Raw genomic sequence first — 17,975 nt, forward strand, 5'->3', positions numbered from 1 at the left:
GTGAGAACAGAAGTTTTGAAGGCACATGAACATCACAAAGAAGAACTGCGGGAATGATGTGTATCCGGTGTGTTCCCCACTACTTTCCCACTTATCTTTGTACACCCTGCTGCTCAGCCCTGCCCACTTTCCTATATGATATTCTCTTGCTTCCTCCTCAAATCTGTGCCCCCCCCCCCACTTCTATTATTCCCATCCTGTTTATTGTGCCTCCTCTTCCGCCCCCCCCCCCCCCCCCCGTTGTGTGCTCTATTTGTCTCTTCTCATCCCCATACCCACATGTACCCTCCTCTTTCCTTTCTGTGCTCCTTTGTGTACCCTCATCCAATCTCAGGTGGTGGCCAATTCTGCCTGCAACTGAGAGACCCAAAATCTTCTTTTACTACAAAAGCCTAGCAACTGGCAGCAGTCACCTTTACCGCCCCAACAGTCACAGATGGAACCTGGTAGTCACTCGCACCCACTAACAATCATAGGCATTCCCCAGCAGTCACAGGAACCTTCCCAAATCAAACATTCCCTCCCTTGCTCTCTTATTTCTTCATGAAAGGAAAAAAAACACACTGAACACTAGATCAGTTTGGTGTTATCAAAACTGGATTTCTTCAATGTGTCCATAGATATAGGGAAAGTCTTCACATTTAACCTTCCCAGCGTTCAATTTCCCCAGGATTTCTGTGCAAGCAGTGATAAAATGTATTTTTAAAACTTTTTTTTCCCTGTAACTGGCCAAAATGTGTCAAGCAAGGGTCTAGTATACAGTGCAGGAGAGTATTGATGTGTATGCATGTTTATACTGTTCACAGCATGTTTTTTTGAACGGACATTTCTGTCCATACCGCTAGGGAGGTTAAAGCTTCCTCCAATTACCTTATCAGAACAAAACCAGTGTATTTACTGTTATTTTACTCTATTTGTTTACTGTGCACACCACCATCCATATAGAATATAATTCTTTTATTTCTGGTTGATATCAGCTCACTGCAGGCCACCACCAAATAGATGAGTAAAAAGGCATCCTGAACAGGTCAACTTGGTATTTAGACAAACAGATTTCCTTTTGTTTCTCAACTAGTTCCCATAGCATCTCAATCGATATTGGGTGTCTAGCACTTCACCATGTGCAATCACTTCATCGCTTGCCTCACATATCTTTCACCTTCAGTCTATAGTTAGCTATTACATTTTTTTTTTCAATTATCTTTTTTATTTTTTTATTTTCAGAAAAAGACATAAGAAAAACATTAAACATATATCAACATGAAAAGTACAACAGCAATTATGCTGTTAAAACATCAGTAAGGAGCAACAGCGGTAGTGCTAAAGTAACATATAATATACATACTATCTATCTTTTAAATATTAACAAGTCAAATAGGATGTATGCTTTATCCAGAGGTGGTGTTTAAGGCCTTCCATGTGCACCAGGGATCCCAAACTGCATCAAACTGGGAGGTGGATTCCCGTATTGTTGAAGTGATTTCCTCCAGCATATATATATATATATATATATATATATATATATATATATATATATATATATATATATATATATATATATATATATATATATATATTTATATATATATATATTTATATATATATTGTATTTTGTTTATCAGCACGTCCCTGGAAAGTGGGAGAGAGTTCCAAGTTAGTTTTAGCCAGAAGTGCTTTAGCAGCAAGCTATTACATTTTTAAAGTGACACTGAAATGAAAAAAACAAAAACGTATGATATAATGAATTGTATGTGTAGTAGGGATAATTCAAAGAACATTAGTAGCAAAGAAAAGAGTCTCATATTTTTAAGATTTGATCATTCTCTAATATTTGCAGTTTACAGACTACACTCTGGATTTTAACTTATGAAGGAGAGCAGAGCTAATGACCCTTTGAACTTTCTTGCAGTAAGATCTTAACCAGCCGGGCGGTATGGACGAGCTCAGCTCGTCCATCACCGCCAGAGGCTGCCGCTCAGGCCCTGCTAGGCCGATTTTCATCAAATAAAGAGCAGCACACGCAGCCGGCACTTTGCCAGCCGCGTGTGCTGCCCGATCGCCGCCGCTCTGCGGCGATCCGCCGCGAGCAGCGGCGAAAGAGGGTCCCCCCAGCCGCCTGAGCCCAGCGTAGCCGGAACAAAAAGTTCCGGCCAGCGCTAAGGGCTGGATCGGAGGCGGCTGACGTCAGGACGTCGGCTGACGTCCATGACGTCACTCCGCTTGTCGCTATGGCGACGATGTAAGCAAAACAAGGAAGGCCGCTCATTGCGGCCTTCCTTGTTTATTCTGGGCGCCGGAGGCGATCGAAGAACGCCTCCGGAGCGCCCTCTAGTGGGCTTTCATGCAGCCAACTTTCAGTTGGCTGCATGAAATAGTTTTTTTTTTATTTAAAAAAAAAAACCCTCCCGCAGCCACCCTGGCGATCTTAATAGAACGCCAGGGTGGTTAAAGAAGATCTGTATTGATAAAAAATGCCTCTGGGGGTACTCACCTTGGGAAGGGGAAGCCTCTGGATCCTATCGAGGCTTTCCCCATCCTTCTCCATTCCACGGCGGCAGCGATAGAGCTCCCCGAACGGCGGGGGATGTAAATATTTACCTTCCCAGCTTCAGCGCAGACGCAGTAGTGGGTCTCCACTCGGAAATAGGCAAAAAATATAGCCGATCACAGTCGGGTCCACTCTACTGCGCAGGCGCAGGCGACTTGCGCCTGCGCAGTAGAGTGGACCCGACTGAGATCGGCTATTTCCGCCTATTTACGAGAGGAGAGCCGCAACAGCGCCCCCGCTGGAACAGGGAAAGGTAAATATTGCACAACCTGACAAATTGTCAGCTGTGCATTCAGTGGACTGCAGCAAGACCACCGTGGGACATAGGAGGATGGGGGAAGCCTCAATAGGATCTGGAGGCTTCCTCCTACCGAGATGAGTACCCCCTGGGGAACTTTTTTTTTTATTACAGAGTCTCTTTAAACAAGAGAATTAGTGAGAGACAGGTTAAGTGCTTCAGAAAACAACACTTTCGCCTACCTAGGTTGTGTCGTAGAGCTCCGAGATGCTCATTTGCATAAATAACAACTTAAGTTTCTTAACTTCCTGTACAGGAATCAATATGAGACTCTGTGTATCTGTGCTACTAATGTTCTATTTCTTAGCTGTACTACACATACAATTCATTAACTCATAAGTTTATTTTCACTTCAGATTCCCTTTAAGAAACCTGCTAGAAATATCGAGGCAACCATATGTGGCTTGGATGCTAAAGATACCCCAAAATATTATCTTTCTGTTTGGGGGGTGAAAAGGAGAAAGCACCAGAATCTGCAGACATGATTTCTGTTTCTCATGGAATTGTGAGAACATCCTCAGTATGATTCTGACTTATGCTTTCATGTCATGTTGCATTATTGCATTACCTTTAATGCAGCAATGGAAGTCTTTTGCTTATACTCATGAACCAAAATTAACCAACATGAGAGACCTTATAAAACCTGCATTGACGTACATGCCTAAAACTGGCCCTACTTATTTTTTGTCTGTTCTTTTTCTGGTGGAATCAATCACTTTGATCCTGCCAGTCAACTATTGCTTCAGCATATCTAATACATTTTTAATTGATTTTGTGCAAATTTTCAATCAAAAGTCTGGTTGGACTAGAACAGTGGTTCCCAACCTTTTCCGGGCCGGGGAACACTTTCTGACCATATTTTTCTCCGGGGAACGGCGGCGGCGGGGGGGGGGGGGTTTGCGCGACCTAGTGGACAGTGCCGTGCTATGGGGGGGGGGGGCGGCTGCATAGCTAGCATAGTTGCCCCAGTATAGGGAGTTTAGTTGCCCCAGTATGGTTAGTATAGTTACCCCAGTATAGTGCCCCAGTATAGCTAGTATAGTGCCCCAGTATAGCTAGTATAGTCCCAGTATGGATAGGTAGTGCCCCAGTATAGCCAGTAAAGTGCCCAGTATAGCTAGTATAGTACCCAGATAGCTAGTATAGTGCCCAGTATAGCTAGCATAGTGCCCAGTATAGCTAGCATAGTGCCCAGTATAGGTAGGTAGTGCCCCAGTATAGTGCCCAGTATAGCTAGTATAGTTGCCCCCAGTATAGCTAGTTTAGTTGCCCCCAGTGTAGGTAGTTTCGTTGCCCCCAGTATAGCTAGTTTTGTTGCCCCCAGTATAGCTAGTTTAGTTGCCCCCAGTATAGCTAGTACAGTTCCCCCCAGTATAGATGCCCAGGAGGGGGGGAAGCAGCGCTAGAAGGAGGGGCAGTGGAGGCAGCGGTGGGGAGGGGGGAAATACCCCCCCCCCCCCCTCCCTCACCTGGGACCCCTCCTTCTGCCTCTCTCCCCCTCCGTTTAGCGGTGGCAAGTGCGGCTCGGCGGCGGGGAGGCATACGGAGAATTACTCACCACTTCTGCGTTCCAAGCGCCGGCAACGTCATGTCGTCACACATCTCCGCCTTCAATACCGCCCACTGTGCTTCCGCTAATCAGGAAGAACAGTGGGCGGCATTGAAGGCGGAGATGTGTGACGACTTGACGCTGCCGGCGCTTGGAACGCGGAAGTGGTGAGTAATTCTCCGTATGCCTCCCCGCCGCCGAGCCGCACTTGCCACCGCTAAACGGAGGGGGAGAGAGGCAGAAGGAGGGGTCCCAGGTAAGGGAGGGGGGGGGATATTTCCCCCCTCCCCACCGCTGCCTCCACTGCCCCTCCTTCTAGCGCTACTTCCCCCCTCCTGCACCCTAAAGTAGGTACAGGTCTGGCGAGAGGCCAGACCTGTACGGCACACCGGGCAACATGATGGGAGCAGGACAAGGAGCTGCACTTTATGTTTGCAGATTGAACGATGCTCAATACAATTCTGCTGAAATACATTGAAATTAAAGAGAATCTGTACTGTAAAATTCTTACAATAAAAAGCATACCATTCTATTCCTTATGTTCTCCTGGGCCCCTCTGTGCTGTTTCTGCCTCTCCCTGCTGCAATCCTGGCTTGTAATTGCCATTTTATGCAGTGTTTACAAACAAAAGGCATAGCAATTTGATACGCTGAGAGTAGCTTAGTGCGTGAGTCATACAGAGTGTGCAGGGGGCCTGGAGAGGGTGTGTATAGCTTCTGCCAATGACAATCAGTGCAGCGCATTCCACACATTCCAGCCTCAGCCGACAGAGCCGACAGAAGAAAGAAGATTAGATCATATAATAGCGATAACACAGCCACTGTGCAAATAGGAAAGGCTGCAGTAAGACAGAGCACATTAGAACAGCTATAGGAATAAATAGGATAGAAGTAATAAGGCTCAAAATTTTGTTACAGAGTCTCTTTAAGTTAGTCATGTCAGGTAAAAATCTATCGCTATCCAATCAAATTCCAATCAGATACAGATTGATTGGCATGTCATATCATGCTATAATAAACCTGTGCATGTCTAGCTTAGTTAAGTTACTGTTCCTTTTTGACATATAAGTGGCTCCAGAGAAAGAGACTAATCCACACATAATCACATTGTGTCCAACAAAAAGTTCTTAATGCTTGTACTCACGCTTGACATTTCTTGGCAGATGCGGCCGGTTTGGGCTGCCTCTGCTGAGAATAATGCCTGTGTACAGTGGCCCCTGATCACTTTTAGTGCATTGGCCAGCGATTTGCCTGGTGGATCTTCTTGGTCCAGTGGTGGCCAAAAGCATTGTTCTCTCTCACCCTTCTTGCTCTGTCATGAACCACGCTTTCAGACATTTACCCCTCTCCAGAACAATAGAATGCATCTGTACAGCCTTGGCCCTGCAATGTCTCCTAAGGTTCAAATCCCGATCCATACCAGGCTACAGTTCATGTACATGTGTATGAGGCTTAATGCTTTCAAATGTTCACAATTGCTTGATTGCTGACCATTATATGGCCTGATTGTGTTTGAATCAGTCACAGGCAAATAGAACGTAATGGATATATGCTTTCCTTATGCTGGGCATACACGGGTCGATCCGGCGGCCGATTATCCGCCGGATCGACCCCCGCCGCGCCCCCGCTGGTGCTTCTTATCACTCGCTCGATTCGCCGCTATTGTTCGCCTGCGAGGATCGAGCGCGGAATCGATCCCCGCGGTGATCGGATATGTCGGATATTATCAATCGAGCCATCAGCGGCTCAATTGATAAGGGGGCATCGAGCCGTGTATGCCCAGCATTAGAATCCGTAGGCATGGTAAATAAGATGCTAATAATCCCAAGATAATGCAAATCTTATGCAAATTCATGCAACTTGGACATGGGCCAGTCAAATGCAGCAGTATTTCTGTAGTTCGTCTTCAAGCTGTATAACATTTGCATTAATTTAATGTTATTTGCATCTCATTAACCATTCCTAGTAATACATTTTTATTAGTTTTATATTACTGGAAATTCTGAAAACTCCAGTAAAGTCAAAATGTTTCCTTCACTTAGTTAAACCCGATTCTCACGTTTCATTTCCTGAAGCATCCTTCTCTCCATTTGAATGAAGTTTTTGTAAAAATAAAATATTTATTGGTTCCTCTCTAAATGTTGTTCCATTGCTGTACAGAACACCTTGGAAAATGAAGGAGAAAGGACAAAGTTAATCACTCACTGAGACATTTTACAAATGCTTCCTGAATGAGGGAAGCGTCTTTTGGCATCATTTACTTATCAGCCAAGAAACCCAACTGAACTGCAGGAGCCGTCGGCCTCGTACATCTTTATGAGAGTATATACGCCAGAAAGTGTTTATGGTTTGGCTTGCCAAAACATCACACTGAGAACTGACAAGGCAGAAGAAACATTTATTTTTCTACCCTATGTTCATTGCAGTGCACGGTTTTAAAGGGGGCAGTGATGTACATTTTATTTTTCCAGGTTACACTCGGACAGATGTCTTTTTTTTTTTTTTTTTTTTTTTTTTTTTTCCCCCAACCAAAATAACTATGTTACTATATATGTAATGTGAGAGATACTTTTGCATCCTGCTATGCTGGCACATGTTTTAACCTACAGGGAAGTTTCATTTCACTAGATAGGAAAAATAGACACTATCACTGTGCATATGTAAGAAGTTTTGAATCAGGATGATACCATTTATTGGCTAACTTAGAGATGGATAAACAGTGAGCTTTCGACTTATAAAAAGCCTTCGTCGGACTGGTTCCTGACCAAAACTGAAAAACACAGCTTATATACACTGACATACAGAGCAGAAACATTCTTTAGCAAACATAAATGTAATTAGATGCCTTAACTGTTACTGAGGAGGCTTTCCCAGGCATCCTATCTAAATTGATAAGATCAATAGAATCCTCAATATGACATAAAGCAGACTCTGGTGATGGGAAGACATCGCATATGTTAAGCTGGATACACACCATGCGTTTCCGCGTTCAATGCGGCCGTCGATACGCGTCGATTCGATTATTTCCGGCATGTCCGATTCAAGCTTCGATGGATCGTTAGGTCGATTTGCCATACTTTCTCCCACCCAGATTTTATTTTTTTGTCACAAGTAAGCGGAAATTGATTTTAATTGTTTTTTTTTCACAAAGTGGCATTTTCTGCTAACTTGTGACAAAAAAATAAAATCTTCTATGAACTCACCATACTCCTAACGGAATACCTTTGGGTGTCTTCTTTCTAAAATGGGGTCATTTGTGGGGTTCCTATACTGCCCTGGCATTTTAGGGGCCCTAAACTGTGAGGAGTAGTCTTGAAACCAAATGTCGCAAAATGACCTGTGAAATCCTAAAGGTACTCATTGGACTTTGGGCCCCTTAGCGCACTTAGGGTGCAAAAAAGTGCCACACATGTGGTACCGCTGTACTCAGGAGAAGTAGTATAATGTGTTTTGTGGTGTATTTTTACACATACCCATGCTGGGTGGGAGAAATATCTCTGTAAATGACAATTTTTTGATTTTTTTTACACACAATTGTCCATTTACAGAGATATTTCTCCCACCCAGCATGGGTATGTGTAAAAATACACCACAAAACACATTATACTACTTCTCCTGAGTATGGCGATACCACATGTGTGACACTTTTTTGCAGCCTAGGTGCGCTAAGGGGTCCAACGTCCTATTCACAGGTCATTTTGAGGCATTCGTTTTCTAGACTACTCCTCACGGTTTAGGGCCCCTAAAATGCCAGGGCAGTATAGGAACCCCACAAGTGACCCCATTTTAGAAAGAAGACACCCCAAGGTATTCCGTTAGGGGTATGGTGAGTTCATAGAAGATTTTATTTTTTGTCACAAGTTAGTGAAAAATGACACAAAAAATAAAATCTTCTATGAACTCATCATACACCTAACAGAATACCTTGGGGTGTCGTCTTTCTAAAATGGGGTCACTTGTGGGGTTCCTATACTGCCCTGGCATTTTATGGGCCCAAAACTGTGAGTAGTCTGGAAACCAAATTTCTCAAAATGACTGTTCAGGGGTATAAGTATCTGCAAATTTTGATGACAGGTGGTCTATAAGCGGGCAAATTTTGTGGAACCGGTCATAAGCAGGGTGGCCTCTTAGATGACAGTATGTATTGGGCCTGATCTGATGGATAGGAGTGCTAGGGTGACAGGAGGTGAGTGATGGGTGTCTCAGGGGGCGGTTAGAGGGGAAAATAGATGCAATCAATGCACTGGGGAGGTGATCGGAAGGGGGTCTGAGGGGGATCTGAGGGTTTGGCCGAGTGATCAGGAGCCCACACGGGGCAAATTAGGGCCTGATCTGATGGGTAGGTGTGCTAGGGGGTGACAGGAGGTGATTGATGGGTGTCTCAAGGTGTGATTAGAGAGGGGGAAATAGATGCAAGCAATGCACTGGCGAGGTGATCAGGGCTGGGGTCTGAGGGCGTTCTGAGGTGTGGGCGGGTGATTGGGTGCCCTAGGGGCAGATTAGGGTCTAATCTGATGGGTAACAGTGACAGGTGGTGATAGGGGGTGATTGTTGGGTAATTAGTGGGTGTTTAGAGGAGAGAAGAGATGTAAACACTGCACTTGGGAGGTGATCTGATGTCGGACCTGCGGGCGATCTATTGGTATGGGTGGGTGATCAGATTGCCCGCAAGGGGCAGGTTAGGGGCTGATTGATGGGTGGCAGTGACAAGGGGTGATTGATGGGTGGCAGTGACAAGGGGTGATTGATGGGTGGCAGTGACAGGGGGTGATTGATGGGTGATTGACAGGTGATCAGTGGGTTATTACAGGGAATAACAGATGTAAATATTGCACTGGCGAATTGATAAGGGGGGGTCTGAGGGCAATCTGAGCGTGTGGGCGGGTGATTGGGTGCCCGCAAGGTGCAGATTAGGGTCTAATCTGATGGGTAACAGTGACAGGTGGTGATAGGGGGTGATTGATGGGTGATTGATGGGTAATTAGTGGGTGTTTAGAGGAGAGAAGAGATGTAAACACTGCACTTGGGAGGTGATCTGATGTCGGACCTGCGGGCGATCTATTGGTGTGGGTGGGTGATCAGATTGCCCGCAAGGGGCAGGTTAGGGGCTGATTGATGGGTGGCAGTGACAAGGGCTGATTGATGGGTGGCAGTGACAGGGGGCGATTGACGGATGATTGACAGGAGATTGACAGGTGATTGACAGGTGATCAGGGGGGATAGATGCATACAGTACACTGGGGGGGGGGGTCTGGGGAGAATCTGAGGGGTGGGGGGTGATCAGGAGGAAGTAGGGGGCAGATTAGGGACTAAAAAAAAAAATAGCGTTGACAGATAGTGACAGGGAGTGATTGATGGGTGATAAGGGGGGTGACTGGGTGCAAACAGTGGTCTGGGGGGTGGGAGGAGGGGGGGTCTGAGGGGTGCTGTGGGCGATCAGGGGGCAGGGGGGGGGGAAATCAGTGTGCTTGGGTGCAGACTAGGGTGGCTGCAGCCTGCCCTGGTGGTCCCTCGGACACTGGGACCACCAGGGCAGGAGGCAGCCAGTATAATAGGCTTTGTATACATTACAATGCCTATTATACATTGTTTCAGCGGCGATCCGGGTGCTAGTAACCCGCCGGCGCTTCCGAACGGCCGGCGGGTTACAGCGAACGGGGGCGGAGCCAGTCCCCGGCGGCTGATCGCGTCACGAATGACGCGATCGCCGCATAGCCACTCCCACAGCCGCCCTCGCCGATGGGCGTATTGCGGTCGTTTGGGCCCGGACTTTGCCGCCGCCCATCGGCTGGGGGCGGTCCTTAAGTGGTTAAATAGTCAGGCTGGCCACCATCTTTGTATAGGTTCTTGACACACGCTGCTTGTGGAAACAATAAAGGAACTCTTTAACCACTTAAGCCCAACTGGACGAGATTTCTCGTCCAGTTGGGCTGCGCGCACTCCCGCGGGTCGCGCGCGCTCCCGCGGGCCCCCCCGTACGCGCCCCCGCTGCTGGCCGCTAGCCCACCGATCAGTGAAAGGGATTATAAATCCCTTTCGCTGATCGGACCCCCCCGGAGAAAAGCCGACAGCGTCTCTTCAGATGCTGCGGCTTTTCTGAGCTCTGGGGTCCTTTCTTCTGCCTGGGAGCGAGACCGATCGCTCCCAGGACTTTTTGATTCTGGCCATCTTGTGGCCAAATAGCAAATTACACCTGAAAAAAAAAATTTCAAATTAAACATATAAATATATTAAAAAAAACCCTGTTTACCTCCCACACCAAAAAATACCCACATACAAGTTTAAATTAAAAAAAAAAAAAATTACAATAATAAAAAAAACAAAAACATAAATAGTTACCTAAGGGTCTGAACTTTTTAAATATGCATGTCAAAGGAGTATATCAATATGATTTAAAGAGAGTCTGAAGCGAGAATAAATCTCGCTTCAGACCTCATAAATAGCAGGGGCACGTGTGCCCCTGCTAAAACGCCGCTATAGCGCGGCTTAACGGGGGTCCCTTCACCCCCAAATCCCCCTCGATACACCCGGGGAGCGCTTCCTGGTTGAGGCAGGGCTAACCGCCGCAGCCCTGCCCCACGCGCGTCTGTCAGCGCGTATCTCCGCCTCTCCCCCGCCCCTCTCAGTCTTCCTTCACTGAGAGGGGCGGGGGAGAGGCGGCGATGCGCCGCTGACAGACGCGACTGGAGGCAGGGCTGCAGCCGTTAGCCCTGCCTCCAGGAAGGGAAATTCTGCGACCTTTTCACGACACACTTTTGCGGGGGGTGGGTTGGGGGTGAAGGGACCCCCGTTTAGCCGCGGGATAGCGGCGTTTTAGCAGGGGCACACGTGCCCCTGCTATTTATGAGCTCTGAAGCGAGATTTATTCTCGCTTCAGAGTCTCTTTAATAAATTATGGGCTTCTAAACAGTGATGGACGCAAAACGGAAAAAATGCACCTTTATTTCCAAATAAAATATTGTCGCCATACATTGTGATAGGGACATAATTTTAGCGTTGAAATACCCGGGGCATATGGGCATATACAATACGTGAGTTTTAATTATGGAGGCATGTATTATTTTAAAACTATAATGGCTGAAAACTGAGAAATAATGAATTTTTTCCATTTTTTTCTTATTCTTCCTGTTAAAATGCATTTACAGTAAAGGGGCTCTTAGCAAAATATACCACCCACAGAAAGCCTAATTGGTGGCGGAAAAAACAAGATATAGATCAATTAATTGTGATGAGTAGTGATAAAGTTATTGGCAAATGAATGAGGGGTGAAAGTTGTTCGGATGTAAAAAAATTTCAACCCTTCGGGCTTAAGTGGTTAACATATCCCATAAGGATTTGTACTAGCCCATTCTGTATGGGACTAGATAGGAAAAAAAAAGTTCTTTACAATACATTTTATTTTGGGACAAATGTACACAGCATACAGTATGTATGTTTTTGTATGTACTTTGCCTTTCAATGTGAACAGTAAGAACTGAGCATATGATGAAATAACACATAATCAATTTCCCTTCTGCAAAAACTGCTTGTCAGTATGAAAATACAGAGATTTGTTTTATAAATCAGAAGAACATGGAATCAAATATAATGCGACTTCAGCTATTAAACTTCTCTGTTGATCACTGAGACCGCCCACCCTATTAGAATATTATTAAGTCACTATCAAGCTGGCCAAGTTCAATTTTAATTTTTTTTATTGTTGGAGTTCAAAGAACTGATTAATTTAAATAGCACAGGCCTGTGACAAGTTTACCTTCAGAGGGGTGTTTTATTTATCTATTTCCTTTCTTTTTTATAACTTAGATGTATTTTCAAAGTATTGTAAGGGATAAAAATCATCAAAACATCACCTAGACAGGAGTCCAGGTTAAAGTAAAAGCCGTGGCTGATACAGCCACTATCTTCATCTCACCGAGCCACGTCAGTAATCTGACTATTAAAACTAATGACAGGCTTACTTTAAATAATAGCAATAAAATATTTCAGGGGAATTTTTATTTTACGATCATTGATTTCGAGTTTACCTTTGATTAGGCCCTTATCTGTAATGCTTTTCCCTTTTTATTTTTTAGTATAAATACACATACGGTAATTGAACATCTGGAGTTTAGTACATGCATTGGTATAGTTGACAAAGTGGATGCTGAGCTATGTTGCCTTCCCTGCCAATGTTTTGTTTTTTTTCTTTAAATCTTCTAGAAAGTACCTCTAGCAATATTTTTTTTAAAATGGTAAAGCTCTGATTTTTAATATACTTTTTTTTTTTTATGTCAAAAGTGAAACAGCAGTTCACAGGGTTTGACACAAAATAGCACTTTTATATTAATTTGACTTTTCTTCTCATAGTTTAAATGTAAAGACTTTGCATTTGTTTATTCACCTCCTTCCATCATTTTTTAAGTATATGCTTTGTATCATCTATTTGAAAAATCCCAAGAGAGAGTTACAGTCTGGCATAACTTGCTATAAAAATCTATGTCCCACTTCCTTATTTCCATATAGTAGCAGTAGAGTATTGTACCGTGTTAGCCATCCGTAAAAGAGTAAGCTTTTGGCTGTGTAGCCTTCATCAGACTTCAATCCTGATTCAAAACGTCTTGCTTATTTCCATATAGTTATCTTAATTGCTTATATCCCAAAGTAATGTCATTTGTTTCAAAATCATCCCCTCCCCCACATAAGAGTACAATGCACAGGTATTAGTGCTGAGAGCAGCTATTGCATGTATACATAAAAGCATATTCAGCTGAAGGTGACAAGAGACAATAATTTACTACTAGCTGTAGCTCTGACAGAAGTAGTCCAGATGAAATCTGGACACTATTTGCTTTTTAAACAGTCTTATTAGGTTCCTTCACAGTCTCCTTCACAGAAGATATGAGCTGCACAGTCGCCAGCTTCAGGTGAGAGCAAATATAAGACTGGCTATACACTTATTCATTTTTTTATCGATTTCTGGGAAATTCAATCACTTTGATCGAATCAGCCAGTAATCTATTTCTACCTACATATCTGATTCATTGACTGATCTGACATATAAGACAATCTCGGGTTGATTGGGTTTGGAGCTTGAATAATGGATGATCGATGGCCCATGCTGGTGCATTTTGTTGAGTAGTATAGTGCTTTCACTGTGATCCATGCTTGATAGAATTGATCACTATCCCATAAAATTCTTTTTTTTTATATAGGGTAGGGTAGAAACTTTGACAGTAATTACACTTTATAACAAACTTGAACTAGAAATACATTTATGATCAAAATAAAGTAATTGTATGTGTGGTAATGGTAAATCGAACATTAGTAACACAGTCTCACATTTTTGTTTTCAATGAAAATATGAATGATTAAGACTGAATTTGAAGCAGGAGCTATGATCTGATGTAAACTGTGCTTCATTCTGCTTCAAAACATTTATAACTTTTTATATTGTGCTTTTCTCCTGGTTGACTTAAAGAGAATCTGTACTCTAATATTCTTACACTAAAAAGCATACCATTCTATTCCTTATTTTCTCCTGGGCCCCTCTGTGCTGTTTCTGCCACTCTCTGCTGCAATCCTGGCTTGTAATTAACAGTTTTAGGCAGTGTTTACAAACAAACTAACCAGCTTCTAATAGGCTCAGCATAGTGTATGAGTCATTCAGAGTATGCAGGGGGCCTGCAGAGGGTGTGTATCGCTTCTACCAATCACAAGCAGCCCTGCACATTCCACACAATCAAGCTTTAGCCGGACAAACAGGACAGAGGAAAGATACATTGATTTATTACAGAGACAGTGCAGTTAGGAAAGACTGCAGTAAGCCAGAGCAGATTAGAACAGGCATAGGAATTTATAGGATAGAAGAACTAAGGCTGAAAAATTTGTTACAGAGTCTCTTTAAAGCACTTGAGCTGCATTCACTAAGTTGCGCTCTATAGGCAGTAACAGTGTTAGGGAGACTAGCCCAAGGTCTCCTTACTGAATAGGTGCTGGCGAGCGGAACTGGAAGGGATGAGATTTGAACCCAGGTCTCCTGTGTCAGAGGCAGAGCCCTTAACCATTACACTATCCATCTAGCCAGCAAACAGAAGTAATGACCCTTTTACCTTTTCAGCACATAAAACCTTATCAGCAATATCTTCTCACCAAGATAATAGCGTTTTGCCTTCTATTTACTAGTTTTTTTCAAAACATGTAGAGCAGGAAAATTAAAAAAAAAAGCCCTTTAGACAAATTTTCAGTAGGATTATATGTCGCATCATGCCACATGTCAGTTCAGGTATGCTTTATGTGGATATTTGCAGAAAATACATTTGCATTCCAAAAAAGTTAAATGTCAGTATAACTGAAATATGTTTTGAATTATATTTTACAGGCCAGTGGTGAAGCTCAAGAGTTATTTTCAGCTCGGCATGGTCCAGTACGATCTGCGCGAATCTTGCCAACTCCTCAGATTAGTAAGTTTAATTTTGTTTTCTTGTTCATGATATTTCTAGGCTCATGTGTTTTGCAGTTGTGTATGTTTTTGTGTGCGTTGTGTTGACTCTACAGAACATTTGCTACTCTGCCAGTAATGGAAAGTTTATACTAAGTATGTGGCAGAGCAGCTTTATGTCAATGGTACACTTTACAATCCTTTAAGAGGAACTTTACCGAAAGATAGTGCATGAAAGTCCTTGGTATCCTGCACTAGCAGGGATCGCCCGATGCCAGGTGTATAGAACTCCTTGCCCCCTCATCCTAAGAGAACAATACTGATTTACTCCAGTTGACTTTTAACCCTGATACTGCACCAAACTGTGACTAGACATTTAAAACCTCGGCTAGCAAAGGGTCTGGATCAGCTAAGTATAGCAGCACATTATCAGCGTATAAGGATATACTCTCTTTCATTTGATTTATTTTAAGGCTCTGCAGATTAGAGAAAGTTCTAATGTATTCAGGTAGTGATTCCAAAGCTAAAATGAAAAGGAGGGGGGGCAGGAGGCATCCCTGGCTGATACCTCTCTGAATGGCAAAGGGCTACAGCGCATATGAGTTCACACAGATTCTTGCTATTGATCTAGCATGCATGATACCGAACGATTTTTTTTAATTTGTCACCAAAACCCATGTTTGTTAGAACTGCGTTCACATAGGCCCACGTGATTAAATAAGTTGCCTTATGGGTGTCAAATAATAAGATGACCTGGTCGCCAGCGTTTTTGGGTGGATACTGTATATTAGAAAATAGTCTGCAAATGTTTAGTTTTGTAGACTTCCCAGGCATAAAGTATGCATAAAGTTCATAATGTACCTATTCAGCTGTGTAGCAAGCACTTTTTCGAGCATCTTAGTGTTGGAGTTAATCAACGATATTGGCCTATATGATTCGCACAATTCCAGATTTTTATTATGCTTGGGTAATAAAATGATAAATAATTCATACATGGAATCTGGATATGCGCCTTTCTTGAATGAGTAGGAAAAGAGCTCTGCAAATTTAGGCACAGCAAGGGACTTGCTTTTGAGATATCATTCCATGTGCATCCTGTCAGGGCCTGGAGTTTTGAACAAAAAGAGATTGGTTTATAGGTAACAGGTTCTTTCTTATTCATATTCATTTTTTTAAAAACTACATGACATGAGTGAAAAAAAAGATATGGTTGGGAACTCAATATTTTAGGCTAGAGACACTTTCAGCTGATAGGTACATCAGCATAGGATGAAATTAAAATTGGAGCATATCACTTGTCATAGACCATCAGTGTAGATTAAAAAAAACGATGGGACCAAGGACAGAAACTTATGGTACATGAATAGGTAGTGGTGTTGGGAGAAGTTACTATGGGAGTAAAAGACACTGAAAAAAAACTGAGAGTTGATAGGAAATCTAACAATGCTCTAGGTTCTTGATGTGTAGAGATGAACTACATCCAAGGCTGAGAAAAAGTCGAGAAGTATAAGTATGAAGAAGTGGTCTTTAAATCTTGCCACCAAGAGGTCGCTGGCATTTTAGTATTCATGTACATTTTACCAGAAGTTTGCCCATTTGGAAGTGGTGAGGTGCTTTTTTTAGGATTAGTAAAGGTATAAAGAACTGTGAAAAATTATGTAAAGTATCTGTATGCAACATTTAAATGGTTCAACAAGTTATTTGGAAACTTATATATAGCACCTTGAGGTACAAAAAAATTGAATGTAGACCCTTTCAGGTAATGTACTGTAATGTTCCTTCTTCTTGTAAACACCAGAGGTCCTTCTGGTGTCTAAAGGAAAATCAAGTACCTCGATTTATATTCGGATCAGTTTATATTTGAGTATATACGGTAATTTATAAACAAATATTGTAAAGGGACTGATTAAGGGACGGGGAGGCGCCCAAGATGAACATAAGATATTTAAAAACAGTTTAAGGCTCCCTGCACACTGCAAATCCGTTTTGCGATTCCGATTCCGTTTCCGATTTGCAATTCCGATTTTCCCTGAATGCAATCAACAGAAAAACGGAGGAAAAAATGCAGCATGCAGTAATGATTAAAAATCGGAATCGGATGTAAAAAACGATTAAGAATCGGAATCTGATTCACATGCAGTGTGCAGGGAGCCTAAAAGGTTTGTGTGGGTCTTACCTTCAATAAGAAGCTGGACGAAAAGTTGAGGCTTTTATTCACAATTTCACAATGACAACGCGATTCATGGTTCACAACCACTTTCTCAGGTAAATAAAAAGTGCTAAGTCCGCATTGTACTGTACACGAGCTCTGCACGCGTATACACTGCGGACTTATTGCGTCTTTGTATATAAAAGTCTGAACTATATGTTCAGTGTCTTATTTAAGGTAAGACCCACACTTACCTTCATTTTGAACTGTGCTTAAATATTTGATGTTCATCTTGGGCACCTCCCCATCCCAGGCAGATTTCTTTGATGGGGTGGAGCTTAGCTTCCATGCAGCTAAAAATGAGGCTTGGGTAAGAAAAACAAAATTTGATGCTGTGAAACTGTTAAAGAAACACCAAACCTTTTTGGTGCTGCTGAGTAGATTTTTAGTCTGGAGGTTCACAGAAAGGTAGCTTTTTCTGTCTGTCAGATGTGCTAATGAAGGTTCTTTGACTTTACTTTGCCATAGTGTGCTGCTGAATCTATGCTTTAGCTTGCTTTCTGTGCTTTCTTTTTTTTTTTGTATAGTGGGATCAGATCACTGGCTGACTTTGTTGCTTTGAATTGCTCATTCCAAAATCATCCAACCATTTATTATAGCATTCTGCCTTTACTGATTTACCTTACAATCCATGAAATGTTCTACTTCTTTGGCTGCACTCTGGTTGGGCGTGTCAAAGTGCCATTACTTGAAAGTATGTTTTAAATTGCTGTATATTATCTAGGCAAATATTTTAGAATGTGCAGTTCTCAAGGGTTTAATTGCTTCAAATGGTATTCTTTTTCTTCACAGTTAAATCCTGCTGCTTAGCAGATGGTGATAAAAGTTAGGGATACATTACTTCTTTTTACAGTGATCTTTTGTGTAATTATAACTCTTGATTATGTCTATTGTACCTGAATCCATTATAAACTGAGACATGTGTGAGTTAGTACTGTAATATATTTTTGGCACA

General features: G+C 42.8%; 1 protein-coding gene across 13 annotated transcripts in view; it reads left to right on the forward strand.

Annotated features, from left to right (window-relative positions):
* The window catches only part of BCAS3 (BCAS3 microtubule associated cell migration factor), a 1,423,373-nt gene that overhangs the window by 59,490 nt on the left and 1,345,908 nt on the right, over window positions 1–17,975 (forward strand). For all 13 annotated transcript variants that reach the window (XR_011026249.1, XR_011026248.1, XM_068268730.1 and 10 more), the window contains exon 6: window positions 14,752–14,833. Coding sequence is in view for 11 of the 13 variants with exons in the window: in XM_068268730.1 (XP_068124831.1) it covers window positions 14,752–14,833 (82 nt within the window). In the remaining 2 variants the exon portion in view is untranslated. The remainder of the gene's footprint in view (window positions 1–14,751; window positions 14,834–17,975) is intronic.

This window comes from Hyperolius riggenbachi, chromosome 2, assembly GCF_040937935.1.
Source record: "Hyperolius riggenbachi isolate aHypRig1 chromosome 2, aHypRig1.pri, whole genome shotgun sequence".
NCBI classification, from domain to species: Eukaryota; Metazoa; Chordata; class Amphibia; order Anura; family Hyperoliidae; genus Hyperolius; species Hyperolius riggenbachi.